We start from the raw sequence: 19,010 nt of genomic DNA on the forward strand, positions 1-19,010 counted from the left end.
ATACGATCGGAGGCATTATCACTTTACTCCCCAGAGCTCCACGTGTAGATAAACTATTCCACTGCTTATTTTTAGAAGAGTGCACATTTAGACGACTTTCACAATAAGACACAAGGTGGGACTTATCATGAGACAGAAAGTGCTAAAAAAAAAAACGTAATTCTATTATCGCTGTTTGGCATTTCTGTGTGAAATAACAGCCTCTCTGGCAGGAGAAAGGTTTCCTGTCCTCCAGGGTCAGCGGGAATAACAAGGTGTGTTTAGAAAGCTTTCAGAATGCGGTCAAGCACTTAAAAAATATGACAATGAGTTCATCCTTTCTGGGAATGTTTACTCATCTGTAATAACAAGAATGTTTTGTGGCTTCGCTGTTGCTCCTTTGTGATTGTTGAAAGAGCTCAGAGGAACTGAATAGATTAAACACGTACTGCGAAAGACATCTGCTAATATTAAGTAGATGCCGGACCACACGCGCTATTCTGGACTATATGCACTCACTGAGTTCGGAGATGCTGCCCACACAGGTGGCCAGCAGGGACTGTTCCAGCGTCCTCAGCTCCAGCTGGGCATAGGCATCCTCCCTGCTGTCCACAGACGTCTGCTGGTTCTCTGTGTAGGGACTGAAATGAGCCGGGAGAGACAAAACACCTACAGAGACAAAAACAGAGAGAGAGAGAGAGAGAGAGAGAGAGAGAGAGAGAGAGAGAGAGAGAGAGAGAGTAGTATTTCTGATTAATATGGTAAGTCTGTGAGCAGTGCAAACAAGCCTCCATAACTTCAGCAACGGTCCATCCACACATGCTTCTGCAGAAGTCCCAAAACAATTGCTGGTTGTATTTACATAGTATTTATAATCCTTGTAACATGTAACCCACACCACTGAGGGCAAATTGAAACACAAGGGAATGTGAACCTTGCTCTCAACACAGTCAGGAAAATAATCAGAGCGAACAGTGACATCAGGCTAATGCAAGCAAAACAACACCGCATCTGACGCAGGCTGGGGCCTCACACAAAGCAACATCAGGGCATTTTCTTAGCAGAGGTCTGAAGAAACTAGTAAAGCAAGGACAGTTAAAGTAGATACATGACAGTTAAAGCTGACATGACAGTATACAGGAACATTCAGTAGGACAAACGTTTGGTACGGTGCTCGTAGGATGTCATCAATCAACAGAGCTCTGCAGGGGTCAAAGACCACCAGCAGCGTCCCAGGACTCCAACAACCTCTGCTCTGACCTTCTTTTACACAGACACAGTGACAGATGAAGAAACAAACAAGGAGGATTTGCACTTTGTTACACCTTGATTTTCCTCATGCATCCTTCGCTAACACACACACTGAAAGGTTGTCAGGAAACAGAAAATCAGAACATATGTTGGATGTGACCCTCACGTTCATAACGTGAAAAAAGTGCAATTCCAAATGAAAAAGCAGAACTACGAAGGCGGGTCTGTGGCACGGTGTGACTGCTGGCACTGAAGCGCGGTGTGCTCACCTGTGTGTAGAAGTAGTGAACAGTGCAGCAGGACAAACCGATGCAGTCCAATACAACAAAACAGTGAGCAGAATAATAAAAACAGTGGGGAGTTTCTGGCAGTCAACAGTGTGACAGTTACTGTGAATATTACGACACGTGTGGTATTTCCTCTTCGCATGGACCCTCCAGAGACCCTGTCAGCCCAACCCGGCCGTCTCTGACAAACTGGATGTACGCCTAAGGAGAACATTTGGAAAGCAGTTTTTTCTCCTACGAGTCAAATTTATTAAGGAGTATCATTTATCTCCCTTCATAAAATCAGATAATAGATAAATTATGATATGTAACACCCGGTTTGCTCTTCTATTCGACATGACAGCCAGTTGTTAGACTAATTGCTGGTGAGGAGATAACATCGTTCTTACATAACTCAAAAATAATTGCTGTGAGTCGCTCGTGATGGTTGTTTTCCAGCTAAAATGGATAAAAGTTGGAACAAATGAAGGTGAGAACGCAGACTGCTGCTCTCTCCTTCTCTGTGTCTCTGCTGGCTGTTAGCTCTCAGACTGTGTGGCTGTGTAAGAACCACAGTGCGCTGCTCGCGACTGTGCATGTAGCATCTGGGTGAACACGGTTAGCTGCCCAAAGGTTAACCTTTATTTTGGCGTCGGAATCAGAGGTGAGCTCTCTGCCAAGCCAGAGGAAATGAGTGGGGGATGGCAGGGGATAGAAAAGAGAAATGGAAAGAGGAAAGATGATCGGTGCAGGTTTGTGATTTATTTACGAAGCCCGAGGAAAAAAGCCTCCTCATCTCAAACTCTCCCTTCTATCCCAAAGGGGAAAAGATGGGCTACCATCCCTAAAATGACATTCCCATGTGCTTCCGGCAAGCAGTGTCCTCTCATTGGAATTTGAGAACGCTGCTGAAAAGAAAAAAAACGCTGATGTGTCTAAAAAAAAAAACATTCCCATCCTCTTACTCTGAGGTCGCTTCTTCTCAGCACCCTGTGACTCAAGAGGAGATTGAACTTTGGGGAAAAAAAATGGGCAGACTAAATCTCTAGGAGGGTAAAAGACAGAATATGTTAAAACCTGTGGCAAATTCTTCTCATAGAACCGACTCATCTTACCTACAAATATCCTTGTGCACTGTACATTGTGTGAGAAACGGCTTCATGCGTTCACAGTAAACATGTACTGTGACACAAACTGGAATACATTTCCACAGGCTTTGACTACCTTTAAATTCAGGCTGCTTTTGATTGGCTTTAAACATCCACATGAATTATCCACCTGCTGGACCTTGTATTTGTTTCTACTCTTTTAATCTACATTCTATGGTTTTCTATATGTTTCATGCTGCACCTGAATGTTTTAAAGCACTGCATATGAATACATGCATGTGCAGGAACTGAAATTTATAAATAAACTTGCCTTTACGTTTCAGTCCACCTCCGCTCGTGGAAACAATTTATTGTTATGTAAATAAGTGTGGACACAGTTTATATTTCATATCTAGTTTTTGATCTGGTATAAGCAGCAGCCGTGATATCAGCGCCATCTGTGAACAAGCGAGTATATACCTTATTGCAAAACATGTGCTTGATATACAAGATGCTCCAGTGAGACTTTGTGTTACGAGCGCGTGTAGCAGCACAACTTGAGTCTGAACCATCTGAGCTGGCAGGATTGGTTTATGTCCCAGAGCAGGGCCTCTACCTATCACACCGCTGCACAAACACACTGCTTTGTAATGCCCACAACTGCAGCCATCAGAGCCTAATTTGCAACATGGTCTCAACTGTGTATGGAAACAAGCACATGTAGTATTTCACAATAACGGAGAGGTGAGCTATGAGGCAGGTAGAGTATTAAATCACATGTGCTGGACGTAAACCTTCTCCAGTCTGTATGACAGGCTGTACATCAACTGCTGTGTTAAAAACAAGTGAGAGGGAAATATTACAGAGGGCTGGGTTTTTCAGTTGAGAAGTACAGGGTTCGTGAAATGTTAACATCTAAAGATAAAGCCAAACAGAGAAGTCACTTCAGTCCAGAGCAGTGCTTCATAAATGAAAAACATATTGACAGAATTAAAGATATGTTCTCTCCAGCAGAGCTGTGCTGCCAAAGGGAATCTAGTCTCATAGAAAAAGTCTAACTCCATCTCTTTCTACCTCTCGTTCTCTCGTACTTTCTCTGCACCATCTGACTTGTATAATATGTGCTGACTCCCCGTTCCAACACAATGGAAATGGCTGCCTCTAGCAGAGTACCACTGCTACAAAGAACCTGCACGGCAGACAACCAAACTGTACACAAGCTTCAACACATCCCCGCTCACTCACGCAAGCACAAACAGACCCATACACTCACGTTTGGCATATTAGGCATGCGTGCGCTTCTTTGATGTGCCCCATCAGGTATTTTGGTAGTTATGATGAGGGTGTTGCTTTCACAGCTTGTTTAATAGCACTTAAAATTACACATAAATATGGAAGAAGCATCTGGAGCTTGAACATTTTTATAAGACCTTGTGTGAATCTTTTTGTCTCCATTATTCTGTGGAGTTTTCACTTTTCTTTTCACAGACAAATAGAGGAAAGTTTCACACATCATTGTGTTAACTTTCTCATGTGCTGCACACTCTCCTGAACTGCCTCTCTGTGTGTACACCGCCGTGTTTTATGGCCACCATAACTACACTGGCCCCCATGACAGATTAGCGGGCATTACTGTGTGACATGTAATGTGAACACCTCTCTCAGTAATGGCTTGACTCCAACTTATGCGAGAGAGACTCATGCCTCCTGAAGTGTAGGAGCCATTCTGAGAGATTCTGTCACATTACTGTGGGTGCGGGTGTGTGAAAAAATGAATGTGTGTGCAGGTGTGTGTGCAAGACTGTGTGTGCATGGGAGAGAGCAATGGTGTGCAAATTGACTATTCTGACTCCCTGTAGTGTGATTCACCAAGAACGTCACATTGACGTTATTCCAGTCCTCAAACTCTTTCCATTTGCATAAAGTATATGAAAAGGTTCAAAATAAAAACCTAATAATACGTGGAGGGCTAATTAAACTAGTGTAATGAACCGGTCTAAACAGTTTAGGATGCCTTCAGGAAGCACAGCTCTCCTCTTTTGCTTCATGTGTTAAAATAAGCTGGTTAAGAACTATTTTTGGACGTTAGAGGGTGAATTTCCAGGTCGCAGCAAAACATCACATCATAAAAAGGGACTGATTTGATGTATCCTGAAGTTTCTTGTTATTACTTTGACAGAATAAGCTTTGGTCTATATTTAGCATGCTTTAAATAGACAGGTCTTGAACAGAAGCTTTGGAAATGTTAATATAGTCTCAATTGATTCTGCCATATTCTTTCAAAGCTGTGGCAAATATTCGCACAGCACCACACTCTCAGCAGTTCCCACAGTCCCACCCCGTTGCTTGCCTCACCGCTGAACCCCAGCCTGCGTCATTTGGGCCTGATGTAGGTCTGTAAGCCAACCAGGGCCTGTCCCCACCACCACCACTAATATCACGAGCACCAGCAGCTCCAGCACGATATGCATCATTTATCTCTGGCACTGGGAGAGGCTGAGGATAAGACAAAGGGGAGGGGATGAGAGTAGAAGCCGAGGGGAGGAGAGGGACTGAGGGCTGCAGAGCTTTGGTGGCAGACGAATGAGTCATGCAGAGGAGGAATACGACTGAGGAGGAACTGCGGGGGGAAAGACAGGAATATCTGAGACTCTGAAAAAGGGTGAGGCGGGGGAAGACAAGTGGCACAAGGGATTCATTCTATTGCGGCCTTTATGGTTCCATTTCTGAGGTTGACCCTGCAAATGTCATGTGGGAATCCCAGCTACAAATCACAGCTGAAACTCACCACAAAGCCTGCGGCAGTCCCCAGCCCATCCAAACTATCTCTCAAAAGCCTTCCAGCTCCTCCTAGCGCAGCCAAGCAATCACTCATAATGACGTCGGACATACTGCCGTAACAAGGTCAGAAAAACCCGACAGCTACTTTTTGTTACGCTGAAAGTTTTTGAAACTTTCCCAGCCGGGCTGTCTCTCTCAATTAGGTGCTTTTATGAGTCACGTCACATTAATAACATTGCTGTCAAAGCAAACCCCAACATTCAAATTTCAATCTATTATCAGGAAATCATACGAACGTTTAACTGCGACCTGCGAGTACAATGTGCCAGAAGAAAACAGTCTGCTTTGAGCTGAGCTGGACCTGAACACATCACGGCCTCTCCCACATGCCTCCACTCTCATTCTTTGCTGCTCTCTCGTTATCTCTCAATGTCGCAATTTGTTCTACTTGACTCTAAGTTTGTGTGTTTTGCATAGAAGCTTGGTAGAGCATGAGGGTAGAAAATGTGTAGGCTTTGGAGGACATTACTGCGTCTCATGCCTGCTTGTTCGGCATAGATTTGGAAGATATTTGGGTTTCACCTTCAGTGCTGGGCCAGAAAAAACAGCTCTAAATTCTCAGACCAAGGCGAAACCACACACTGTGAATCAACTTTGGATTGAATTTCCAATTTGGAATCTGTTTAGAACACTCCCTTTGCCAAGCGTTCATGAGTAAATACTCTTAACATTTTAGTCATTCACATTTCACTGCTCCTTTCTCTTTACAAAAATCCACTCTAAGATCACCTTAGTCACTTCAGCAGAAAATGACAGTGACACATTACACTGTGAAGGTTACATAACGACAAGCATGTAACGATCAACAGTTTTTATTAAAGGGATCCAGACCTTGACATTTTCTTTGAGTGTTGCCACGTCCTGTCACAGCTCTCAGCTCCCATACAAGTACATTCTTGGACCATAATTAGTCTGCGTGTGCCCATTTGTTTTGTCTACTGTAGAGAGAATGTGTGAAAGACAGAAGGACGTGATCAGCTCTGCTCCTGACGTGTATGTCCTCAGTAAGCAGACAGAAAAGCTCATGACTGCACGCACGCAAACACACATGTGAACACCTGCCTTGCCTCCTTTAACAGCCTCATCATTCATTACATTGTGAATGGATCAGAGATTCAAGGAAAGCGGACTTCAAAGACACTTCCCCCCGGCCCGAATGGAGCTCTGATTCTGGGCCAGGAGGCTATACCCTAGTCCCTGTGCGGAGGCTGGAAGGTGGACGGTCATACAATAGTGCAGTGTTTGACAGGGCTGTGATTGGGCGTGTATCACCCCTTAAGTACCCTGATCTCCTCCGTCTTTCAAAGTCTGTCGCTCACACAACAAAAGACGTACACATGCTCACGCTTCATTTCATGTGAGTGGAATCCAGAGGCCAGATGTGATCCTTCACTCACAGGCCTGGCCTCTTGTTTTCCACACTTAAAGGGTACAAAACACCTGTTTTTCACACATCCAACCTCACCCACACCCACACGCAACACATTCTTCTCACAGTTTGGAGAGATTGTTTGCCACACACAGGTCTTTTATTGGAGGCAATGAGCCCGATTTCTGAGAGAAAAACAGTTAGACTGATGAATGAGCTTTATTGTATGTGTATGTCTCTCTGTGTAGGACCAGAGGGCTAAGCTTTGTTCAGCTTCGCCAACTGGAGGGTTCGGCACACAGGGTTAAAAATATCCATGTGTTTGCTTGCTCTGGCGGACCCTCATCACGTTCCTTATCTAAACAGAATTCAAGTGGGACAGAGGGCCATTTAGAAACTGTAAGTGGTCTATTAGTATTTGGGATAGAAATAACCATTCATTTGAGTTAGCATATAAGGATGTCTTTCAAAGTACAAACTACCTATGTGGATTTGGGGGCAGACAAAGAAGAATTCATAAACTCAAGCTGCTTATTCGGCACTTTTCACTGGAATATTCATGTGAGTAACTCGAGATGTTTCTGATTTAAAAGACGTCCAAGTTACTATCTCACACAGACAGACGCACAGGCCCATCAGAGCCTGATAAATCACTGATCGTGATGGACAAGTGAAGTGGGGTCTGGTTGATGTCCCCTGACACCTCTGGTGACCCCTGCCTGCAAGGGGTCACGGGTCAGAGGTGGTGCTCAGCTGGGGCTAAAAGAGGAAGTAACCTTATCAGCTGTGTAAAAGGGGGCTTCCCAGAGCCACTGAGGGAGAACACCCACACACATCATTAATCACAGCGAGACACAAGCTAAGATGGAGAGAGGAAAGTTCCTATATTTGGTGAATGTGAAGGAATCACATGCAGCGCCTGATCTGCCTGCTGTTGTCGGGCTGTTGCTGTTATGCAGCACTAAGCTTTTGGCATGTAAAGATGTTTTCTAGGAAATAAAAACACAAAAAAGGTTAAAACTAAGATCTGAAAGTGCAGAATTTAGTTCCTACCCACAGGCTGAAAGCAGCATTGTCAGATCTGTCCACTGTTTGAAGTTTGCCTGAAATCCCAGTGTGCAAAGACTTAAAGATTAGGCCTGAATCTCCACAGGGGGGATGCTGAATCTCCGAAAGCAGTGTGCTGTCTGCTTCTGCTTGGAAACTCTGCTTGGAAACTTTCTAGTCTGATGACTACTCAAAGCGCTTGTCTGCATTCACCCATTCACATACACGTTTGTACAGCGGCTAAGTCACCTGCTCTTTACAAGCGTTATCCATTCACACACTCACACACTAATGACACAGCGTCAGGAGCAATGTGGGGTTCAGTATCTTGGCCAGGGATACTTTGGCATGTGGACAGCTGAGGCCAGGGATCGAACCTACCTCCTGAGCCACAGCTGCCTCCAGTTCAGTTGGACTTCATGTGCGTCAATGTGGCCTACAATAACATACCTACCACCCCCCCAACAAACACACACACAAACATGCACACAAGGAGGAATTAGGAGTGCTACAGTTCAAGATGGCTTTGGTTTCCCACAGCCCTGAAAAATATCGCCATAAGCTCCTAAACACGACTAACCCTAATCCTAAACATGACTTCAGCTTTCTCCCCATTATCCTCTCCCCTCCTCTACTCTCCCTCTTTCGCTCTCTAATCATGTTTTATATTTTGCATTCCAGACCAACTGTGGTGCCTGTGGCTATCTAGTCTCATTCAACATTCCCCTTTTCCATATATGACGCCACTTCACATAGTGTGCAGCAAAGGGACAGTATAGGGTCATGATTGGATGACTAGGTTTTATAGGTTTATTGTACCGCACTGGAGCTGGAAATACACTATACTGTAAATGTAGGCTGGTTTTGTTTTCTATACGACACAGGACATACTACACACACACACACACTGCAATAACACATCCACATAAATGTTTAACCTCAAACCCGCCCCCTCATAATCAAATCCACTTTTACTATTGAGATGATGTCACCACCAGGAGGCAAAGTGTTAGACAAATAACTCCTGAGGGCAAAATGTAACGGTGGCGATACATGCATTCATTTTTCAACGTCATCGGCTTCATCAGCTCACTATGTCCACAGTCACGACTGGACCTTATTGGCTGGAGCAGATCAAGGGCTGCCTGTTTTATTTGCCCATTTTAAAAAGAAACAGTTAACCTCCCTTTTAAGAACAAGCTGCCCTCTATTCAGTTCTCCCACAAATAACTCTATGGGCAGCAGGTTGGGCAAAGAGGCACAAAGTGTGTATCTGAGTGTGTGTTTGCACTAATTGCTCCCATTCTGTCTGTGTGATCAGCTCATTTTCTCTCAGCTGGACCCACTAGAGAGCGAGAACAGAGAGCCAGTCAGTTTGGACGGCAGACAACACACTCATTGAGGAGAGGCACACAGTGCTCACGAATGAGATGGAAGTTCATAATCTTTTCAAGAGAGGAGACTCCAGTAAAGTTAGTTTCACCGGCCAGTTGGCTGTGTGGATCTCTCCCTTTTCAAAGTGAATCAGATGCCTAAAAACACTGTCTGAGTGTGCGCTTTGATGGAGGTTTAAAGCCACTGACCACCAAATAAACATGACCTCTGGTTGGTTGGCGGTGGCCAGATGTGAAGGCTTTTCATTATGAAACGAAAACTTCTGAACAGTGATTCTCCAGTTATCTCAAATGATCAAATAGGGAAGTTCATTAACAACAAATACTGAGCAAGAGCTAAAGATATTTGAACCCCGAAGGTCTGAAAAGGGTTATGGGTGTTTTTAGCCAGAACAACCAACTCACTATACTTGCTCACCACTTTCACAGTTGCACACTCAGTTTTGTCGATTTGAATGCCAACTCCAGGTAAGCCAAGTATGAAATGCACTAAATCGAACATGTACGTGACTTCATGGCTCAGCACCTTTTCAGTTTTCCTGAAAGTCTTGACTTTATATAGCCTGCATTCACTTCATGCTTGCTCATTAGTTTTGTCACTGATAAACTTCCACACTATAACACCTTTAAAATTAATATTAAAATCAAGACTCAAATAACCTCAGTACCAGGCGCTTCTGTGTCTGTGTCGCACACAGACGCATGTGGCACTGTTTCATTATCGCTTTAACCCCTAACACCTACCAAAAGCACATTTTGTGACTCACCAATTACTTATTAGATTGAGCTTCTGACTCTATTTCTAGCTCCGTCTATCCTCCTAATTCTTCTTTTACACGCTAAATTGGGTATTCACACATTAGCCCTGACATTAATTAACACACTGAGAGTCCCGTGCTGTGCCTTTCGCACCAGAGTGACGTCCACAGACGCTCACAGGTACTTCAGCAGATACATTAACAGCACGAAATCCTTCTCAACGTCCGTGTTCAGATATAAGCTCTTCCTGCCGCAGCACGGTTCTCACAGTCCAACAAGCGGTTTTGATGGAGAGACTTAAGAGTTTGACGTTTCAAAGAACTGGATCCAAATTCCCCCTTGTAAATCTAAAGCAGCTTTCTGCTGATTAACATTCCGTGTTGGGCTGGGTAGAGAGCAAAATCATGACGCAGAACGGAGTGAGTCAAACGGGGGGAAAAAAAGAAGGGTTGATGGAGGGGGGGGATGGTGGATGGATTACGATTAGGAATGGAGGTTCACTCACTCTTTCAATCACTCCTTCACTGCTTTCTCCTACTCTCTCAAACTAAATCTCTGGACTGGGTTTCACAGCAGAGTGGAAAAGAGGCTCAGGACAGGAAAAGGCAAACCACTTTCTGGGCAGCCACCGACTGTTGTTCACGCACTTCACAACTTAAAAGTGCTCCATTATGAGTAAAAGCCAAACATGCAAAAATACACTTCAGTGAATGTACATAAAATGGAAGTACTCAAGTAAAGTACAAATACCTCCACATTTAACTTGCTTGCTTAAATGCACTACCTTGCTTTCCATTACTGGCTGCACACATCTTAGTTTAAGTGATTAAACCTGCACAGTCAGCTCAATAAAAAGGGGAGGCTACATTTACGTCTATAGACAGAAGACTATTTGTAGAGCATTGTTGCATTGACCTCCTTACTACGATCATGCTCCAATTAAGCCTGCATTAAGAAAGACCCACCACCCTCAGACTCATTCCATCCCATTATATCCTGTCATGGATTAGATAAATAGAGAGGACCAGTATGCGGTTCTTCATGCGCATCACAACTCAGCAGCATTTTCGAGCAGTGGACAGAGCTTTGTTCAGAAGGCCCACAGCTCTCTAGTCTGCAGTAATGAGGAGGGCTGGTTCACTCACATCTGTCTGATTCTATTGTTGTCTGTGCTATTGTTGACAACAACTGTCCTCACTGTGAAGAGGAGTGACAGTTCAATGCTGGGAGGGGACGCAGATCATAACACTGGATGGTTAGAGTGGGCAGAGCACCTCATGCAATTAGTCAGCAAATCAATGCCATCGTGAACACGTGTAAGAGCGACATACTGGCTGTAAATCAACGGACCACCCAACCTCAGACACACACGATGATAATCTGATGAATGTGCTGGGTGCAGTCTGACCACACACACGATGGCACAGAATTATATAATGGTATGCGTCAGGCATTGAGGTGTCATCAAAAGCACAAATCACATGGCCGTGTGTCACTCTTGCAGATGACAGCAGAGTTCAGATACTAAAGCTGTAAATATCTTGTGTGTGTGCGTGTACTTGTGTGACCTGGGTGTGTTAGGGACCTGCAGGGCGTGTCAGGATGTCCACCTCTTTGCAGGAGGCAGTAAATTACCTTTAACCAGACCAGTCACCTCATTCAACTGGCTGTATGACCCATCTGACACCCGAAGGAGGTTTACAGCTCACCCCCGACCCTCACACACACCCTGTACACACCCCTCACACGCTGAACACAGAGGGAGTGTCCACACCTCAAAAGGAGCCTGCTAAAAAGGACCATCCTCTTAGGCAGTTATGTCACCTTTTGACCCCCAAATATTCACACACCCACAAAGCAACACTTACACACACAAAGTCACACACTCACACTGATGCCACTCTCCTTTATGTCCATGAGCACATGAGTGCCCATGTGGTGGTCAACACTATGGGACACACTAAAAGTTAAACAAAGCCTTGTGTTCATGTCATCGTCACACACACACACACACACACACACACACACACACACACACACACACACACACACCAATGCATCACAAGGTGAATATAAAACAGGGTCTCAAGATATTAAGATAAGAAAGACATGCAACTCTTCTCAATTCTTTTTTCTTTTTACCAAATCGTCTTTTTTCCCTTGTCTCAAAAAAAAAGAAGCTTAAAATGAAACCATCTGAGAATTGTAAATCAGTCTTTGGTTGAACCTTTGATGACGGGTCATGAGTAGACATTGCCTCATTTCAACCACTGCAGTACATAACAGACACACACACACACACACACACACACACACACACACACACACACACACACGAAGGATGTTCAGCTGAGGGTTGAGGAACCATCTGCTGTTCCAGTGCTCAGCCTGATACAGTTATCACTCTCCCCTCTTCCTGTGGAAAAGAGGACTGTGCTTAAGTGACTGCAAACTTTGTGCTAGAGAGGCAGACTGGCATCGAGAAGACTGAATTCTAAAAAACGAGCCAAAGAAATGAGAAACAAAAGGAAGAATTAGCACTTGAAACAAAAAATGACAAAAAACAGGAGCCAGCCTCTGAACATGTGTCAGATTAGTGTCTTTTCTTGGCACTCTGGCCTAATGAAGCTCCCTGTATTCCTGTCCTCACGCACGCATTGATTGCTGAGTGTGTATCCTCTGCCTCAGTGTGTCCGGACTTACTGTGAGCTGGTCACATCAAATGTAAATGAGTTTCACAGTTCTGCCCTTCAGCTTCGGTGAAAAAATAAAATAAAATCACTGCAACAGCATTACCCATCAACCTGAGTCATCACTACAGTCTTGTCCTTCAAACACAAAGAGAACAATGTTGCACCTCCAATACAAACAACACACATATTCAGTGGGATGATTGTTTGCTGCTTTCTCTCTGCAGGGGGCACCTGCTCACACATTCCATAGCCCAAGCATGGCAGCAACACAAATAAAGTTGTGGGAGGTGTGTGTGTGTGTGTATGTGTGTGTGTGTACACGGGGTGGTGTTTGTTGCTATGTGTGTTCCCAGCTGTTGCCTCTGCAGGTGCTACAGGCGAGATTGACTCAGTGTGTGTCATTGAAATACTTTATAAGGTCATCTCGACAACTTCAGACAGGTTTAATCTGCGTAGTCTGCTTTAATGTGTCTACCCATGTGTGTTGCGTGCCTCTCACTGGGTGTCTATGTATGAGTGTGCGTGTCTCTGCGTTATGCAGGTCGTGAGAGGCTACTGTTCCAGTGGTCTCTGTGGACCACCCACTGAAGCCCTCTCCTCTAAGTAGCAGATGGAAAAAGAAAGACAAGGATCCTTGAGATATCATCTCAAGAGAGGCTGTTGTCTTTCTCAATCTCCTCCATATTCCTTCTAACTATAAAACAAGAGCACTTTGACAAACGGTGCACTTTAAGAGGTAAAAGCAACGTCAAAGTCAAAGGCCATTTGCCTTTTAACTTCTTCGGAAGCAAGGCAGTTCTCATGAGCGTGCATGTGTGTGTGTGTGTGTGTGTGTCTGTGTGTGTGTGTTAATGTATTTCTTCCTGAGTATCGCAGAAGACCCGGTCAATTCACTTCAACTGGCGTTCCCACAACGCTTCCCAAGCCACAATGGCTAAATAATAGCTGACAGACTTGAAGCCCTTCCTAATACACCAACACACAAACTCACACCCTGGCACACTCACATATAAATTTTAGACTGGCTGCATTGTATATTACCAACTACGCCCTTTAAAGAAATTAATAGAGCCTCGCTTGGCAGGAAACAATCGATAAATCAGGAGCGACACACACTTCTTGAGAGAGACTGTGTTACAATCTGAACAAAATCGGGGAATGGGAGACTATGGAAAAGTTTCCACATTGTTGTATGGTCGACCCACTCAGACTTGTAATATTTGCTGAGTGTCAGGCTCTAACCGCCGTGGGTATTGTTAGTAAATCATGACGAGTGAGAGGTGCTAGCCACATCCTGACCACACACATTAAAACACACAAACCCCTCTACCCTTTCCCAGAGAGACCAGGCTGCCCAGCAGAGACCCTTTAAAGGAGTGCTGTGCATGGGTGTGTGAGTGTTTTAGAGGAATGTTTGTGTGCAACAGATTGGGGGAGAGGACTATTCTTACACATGCTCACACAGCTCCTGTGCAAACAGAGGACTGAGTGACAAATCTGTTTTCATTCTCCTTTTCCCACTGTAGGGTCTGTCTGGGTGTAACGACGACGGCTGAGCATGTGTGTCCCGCCGATCTCGGTCGACGAGCCCCCTCCTGCATTTGTACCACGTCTGACAGGTTTTCACATGACAGAATCTCTCTTTTCTGCCCAACCCTCCACCTTTTTTTTTTTTTAATTCTTGCTCCAACTTTTAGCTCTTGTACTTCCTGCCTCACTCCAAGATAAACAGCAGCCCCTGCTTTGCCCGCTCGGGAAACCCCATGACCACAAATGGCTAGACAGACAGAAGGAGAGGCTCGTGGGATATTTCATTCAACTCCTCGCCAAGTGTTCAGAGTTGGGGTTTGGACGACCCAAAGCCTTAAGCTAGGAACACGAACGAGAACACACACACACACACACACACACACACACACACACACACACACACACACACACACACATTGCTTCCCTTCTCTAAGACAACTCCCGTTCTCCAATTTCAGCCCGTGAAGTCTCGGCGGGGCTTACGAAAACTGCAGGGTGATAATTACCCATGTTTTACCTTTTGCCTCTTGAGAGACACATGGGAAGAAAATAACACACACCATAATGAAGATGGGAAGGATCTGGGGAGAGCTTGTGTAAAGAAGCAATTCTGCATGAGAACAGCAATGGTATTTCAAGAAGCAAATGGGAAAAAAAGAAGAACTTTTAAGTCCCCTGCTGAAAGCCCGAGTGAGCCTAGCAGCAATCCTCTCAACAATTTGATACCCAGAGATTACGGCACATATTTAAAATCAAGCTTCAGCGTCTTTGTGTGAGTGCATATGTGTGTGTGGATATGGTGATGCCTTCTCCAGCCGTTGTCTCTGTGCTGCAGGTTACCAAGAGCCCGACTCCAACAGCAGCCCTGTGCAGGAAGTCTCTGGCTGACCCTCGGCGAGAGGAGAACTGGCAGGATGCACAGAGAGACGACCGCTGAGATGGACGAATGAAACGAGGACACGGGAAAGAAGGAAAGAGAAAGTTTGGAAGATAGGAGACGGAGGGGAGGCGAGTTTTTCACTGATTCGATTTTCAGACTGCGGTGACACACAAACCAGCTTGCAGATGTGCATCCACTCATCCACGACAAAGATAGCCCAAACAAAGAGCCAGAGTGTCAGATGGAGAGTTGCATGCAAAAATGCACAAGCCAGGGCATGAATAGTACTTGACCTCATTGTGCTAGTCAGCTAAATGCTGACCTCACCACTCTCTAGCTACCAACACGAGTCGGTCAGAGGGTAATTACGGCCTTCAGTGTAGGAGTGCACCAGAGCCAAGAACCACTAAGCAGGTTCATCTCTAGCTCGGATTTTCTTCTCCCTGTGCTTGTCACTGTCCCTCGGTCCTGTCATTCATCCTCCCTGCCTTTGTTTTTCCACTTTGCTCTGCTCCCTGATTGTATCTCTCAGCACTGAGCCAGGTAGATACATTAAACCTACTTCCGGCACCTACAACAGTCTTAATCCCCCACAGGTTCAACATTTCATAACACATTAATAGCACTTCTCCCCTCTCCTCTGCCGGCCAAGTTGTTAATTTAACAGCACAGTGCACCACACCTTGTAAAAGTCCATAATGTTTCAAGTAAAACGGTTTTGAAATCAGCACCTTCTCTATTCATCTGCTGTTTGGGATTCATGTGCAAATGCCTGCACAGAGACATACAAACATCTGTCTTTCACCTCACTCACAGTGTCACCCACACATACGCATACAAAATACTATGTTATTGGTTTTCTCATGCTCCCCTCTGCAGGAGACGTTGATGGCATTTCAAGACTCATGCGTGGAACACAAGGAGCAACAAAAGACAGAACAGTGAGGAAGGAACGGGAGGAGAGAAAGATGGGGCTCTTGGGAGGTTTCACGGGGTCAGGACAAGAAAGCAGACCTCCACTGAAGCTTGTCTCTCCCAGCATGGGGCTCGAGATGATAGTCATCCATCCAGACACGATGAATGTCGAGGATCTCTGCCTCCGTTTATACGTACCTGGCATTCACACGTCTTCCGTGATCCCATCACCAGTGGACAGCTTCAAGCGTGTCAGTTCACACCTGGCTTTAGAACGGGTCTCCTCTTGTGTCCTCTGTGGGCTCACAAACATCTGCTGCTTATCGTGGTAGATTAAAAAAACCCCTAACACGTAATTTGAATGAAATCGGGCAGTGTGGGTAGCTACATGTACAGAGGACATCAGTTGAGTAGGTGGTCCTTCAGTTTGGCCCAGGACACATTTGTGTACACATTGTGAAAAGAACGTGGCCATATGCGTCCCTGACTGTGTCCGAACGTAGTCTGGGCAATCGGATCTCAGTGCGTCCTCGATGCGTTTTGGGTGCATTCACACAGCAGACATCACACGGGCATCTTAATGAGGCTAAGAAGCACTAGTTCTCACACCTGCATTCAGGGGAAAAGACCACCACATGCTGATAGTGTGAATTCCTTTCCATCTTTGTCTGTCTCTTTGCTACTTATCAGTCTGTGTCTCTATCTCAAGTGAGTCTTGATTTTCTTAGTGTGTGTGAATGCAAGCACTGTTCTGTGTGTGTTATCTTTATTTATTTAGACACTGAGATAGAGCCACAATGTTATCAGAGTCACAGAGACGCATCCAGACATCTCCTGCCTCTGCTTTCACATGTGGGCTCGTGTCTCTGTTAACTGCCCTACGTGCTCCATTGTTCTCCAGAGATCAGACTGTCTGTGCTTAGGATTCTGTCTGCAGACCTCATGTCAAAACAAATCCCTCTGGCTGAAAAGCACAACAAACGAATACGACTTTGTCAAAATGTTTTTATGAAACCACCTTGATGAATAAAAGCTGCCAACACTCCACAGTTTGGCTGGGGTTCAGCTGGCCAGCTGGGTGGGTTTTGCAGTATTTATGACTTGCTGACCCTCTGACTGACTGACTCCCTCCCTCCCTTTGCACAGCTTAAACTCCTGACACATCTGCCCCCTTCAACACCATCATGCAGACACACACTCCGTCTTAGCACCTGACTGGACTGCTGAAAGGCTCCTGCCTAAGGGGACTTCACTGGTAGAGGAGCTCCCTACCAGAAGCGGACAATTAACTAAAAGACAAAGCACTGAATTGTTGGTGCGTTCGCTTAATGACAGAAAGGTGTGGTGACCTCTCCAGGCCCACCACTTCCTCCTTCTTGACCTCTGTTGGAGTGAATGCATGGTTGGGTCTTACACTATAATTTAACTGCTGTCAGGCTGCCTTTGAGAGCACCCTTACAACCCCTTTTAACAGAAGCACAATAAGGCCGGGACACTGACACGCAGGCACATTTTAGGTAACAGCCCGTACAGTGCAGTATGTGAACTGTACGGACTATTACCTAATGCGAAACACATGGATAATAATGAGAATGCTTGTTCAATAGAGCCCAAATTAGTCACACTTGTGTCTACAGGCCATGCGGGTGGAACAAATGTCTTATCCTAACAGGCTTAATAATCCCAATGGGTTTACATAGAGTTAAACAGACTCAGATTTGATGAGTTGATGAACATGCTGGCATTGAGACCATTTTTTGGAGGCTACGTGTTGCTCTCAGAGGTGGAGAGGAGGAGGAAAGCATCAAGGGCTGCTCTGCGCCTGGCTTAAGCCACGGTCTGTTTAACTGCTGTCTGACAGACTTCCTCTGCAACCTCCACTCCTCTGCATAGGCACAGATGCAAACCACACCAGCACAAAGACACGCAGGATTCTAATAGTCTAATCCATATTCACACAGTATGTACCGACAGACACGAGGCTGCTGACTGCACAATGAACAAGATAAGGAAAACAATGTGCACCCATCTTTTGAAGAGGAGCACCATCATCATTCCATTTCTCCAAACGCCCTCAAACAAGGCACCCTTTCATCAGTATGAAATTCCACCACAACCCACCATATTCCCTCGTCTGTCTTCTCCCTCCACCCCTCTAATGCTCAATAGGCAGATTATCAATGTTGGAGAGGAGACTTGGCCACCATTAAGGAGTGTATTATGTCCAGCACTGTCTGTGACCCTGCAGGGACACACAGATGGCCGACACAACACAGACAGACAGAGACGGAGTCAGAGAGAGAGGGAGGACAACACAGAGACACATCAGATGTAGATGAATAGACAGAGCCACTAATTCACCGAGAAACATTCAAATACAAAGTTCAACACATACTTGCGTGGCTATGGGCCCACACATGCACACAGTTATACACGGATGTAACCCCAAATAATGAGAGCATACCAAAAAGAGACATATCCTGTACAGACACACAGCAATGAAAACAAAGCATCACGTCAGAGTTTTCTTATCGCAGCAGCCTTACGCCTAGCCAGTCGAGACGTACAATTTTTACCCGCCGCACAAACACAACATAGACTCAAACCCACACACACACCTCTGCATTTTCAAAGGCAACACATAGACGTGGTGATTATGTGTAATAAAGAGCCTCTTAAATTTGCAGCGGAAATACGGTCAACCAGATGATGAGTGTTCCAGCTCCGTCTGTCCTCTAAACATCATCTGAACCTTTACACGTTCCTGCTCACCGGGGTCTTAAATCACAGCGTGCGGTGGGGAGTCGCACCTCTACTGCACAAAAGTTTTGTTACTAACTTTCCCTAATGTCATACATCTTCTTTTGGTTACCTCTGGGATCTGTTTATTTTGGTTCCAGGAAGAAGTCCACATGTGGCGGATGTGCTGTGCAGATCTTATCGACAGAAAGAGACTACAGGCTGCGGCCAAGGGTGCCCTGTCTTGACAGAGTCTGTT

At 45.2% G+C, this 19,010-nt stretch overlaps 1 protein-coding gene across 1 annotated transcript in view; it reads right to left on the minus strand.

The window, feature by feature from the left end:
- Positions 1-19,010, minus strand: part of abtb2b (ankyrin repeat and BTB (POZ) domain containing 2b) — a 45,138-nt gene that overhangs the window by 15,465 nt on the left and 10,663 nt on the right. The window contains exon 2 of the mRNA XM_076732131.1: positions 499-648. Within this exon, the coding sequence (XP_076588246.1) occupies positions 499-648 (150 nt within the window). The remainder of the gene's footprint in view (positions 1-498; positions 649-19,010) is intronic.

Source organism: Chaetodon auriga, chromosome 6 (genome assembly GCF_051107435.1).
Source record: "Chaetodon auriga isolate fChaAug3 chromosome 6, fChaAug3.hap1, whole genome shotgun sequence".
Classification (NCBI taxonomy): domain Eukaryota; kingdom Metazoa; phylum Chordata; class Actinopteri; order Chaetodontiformes; family Chaetodontidae; genus Chaetodon; species Chaetodon auriga.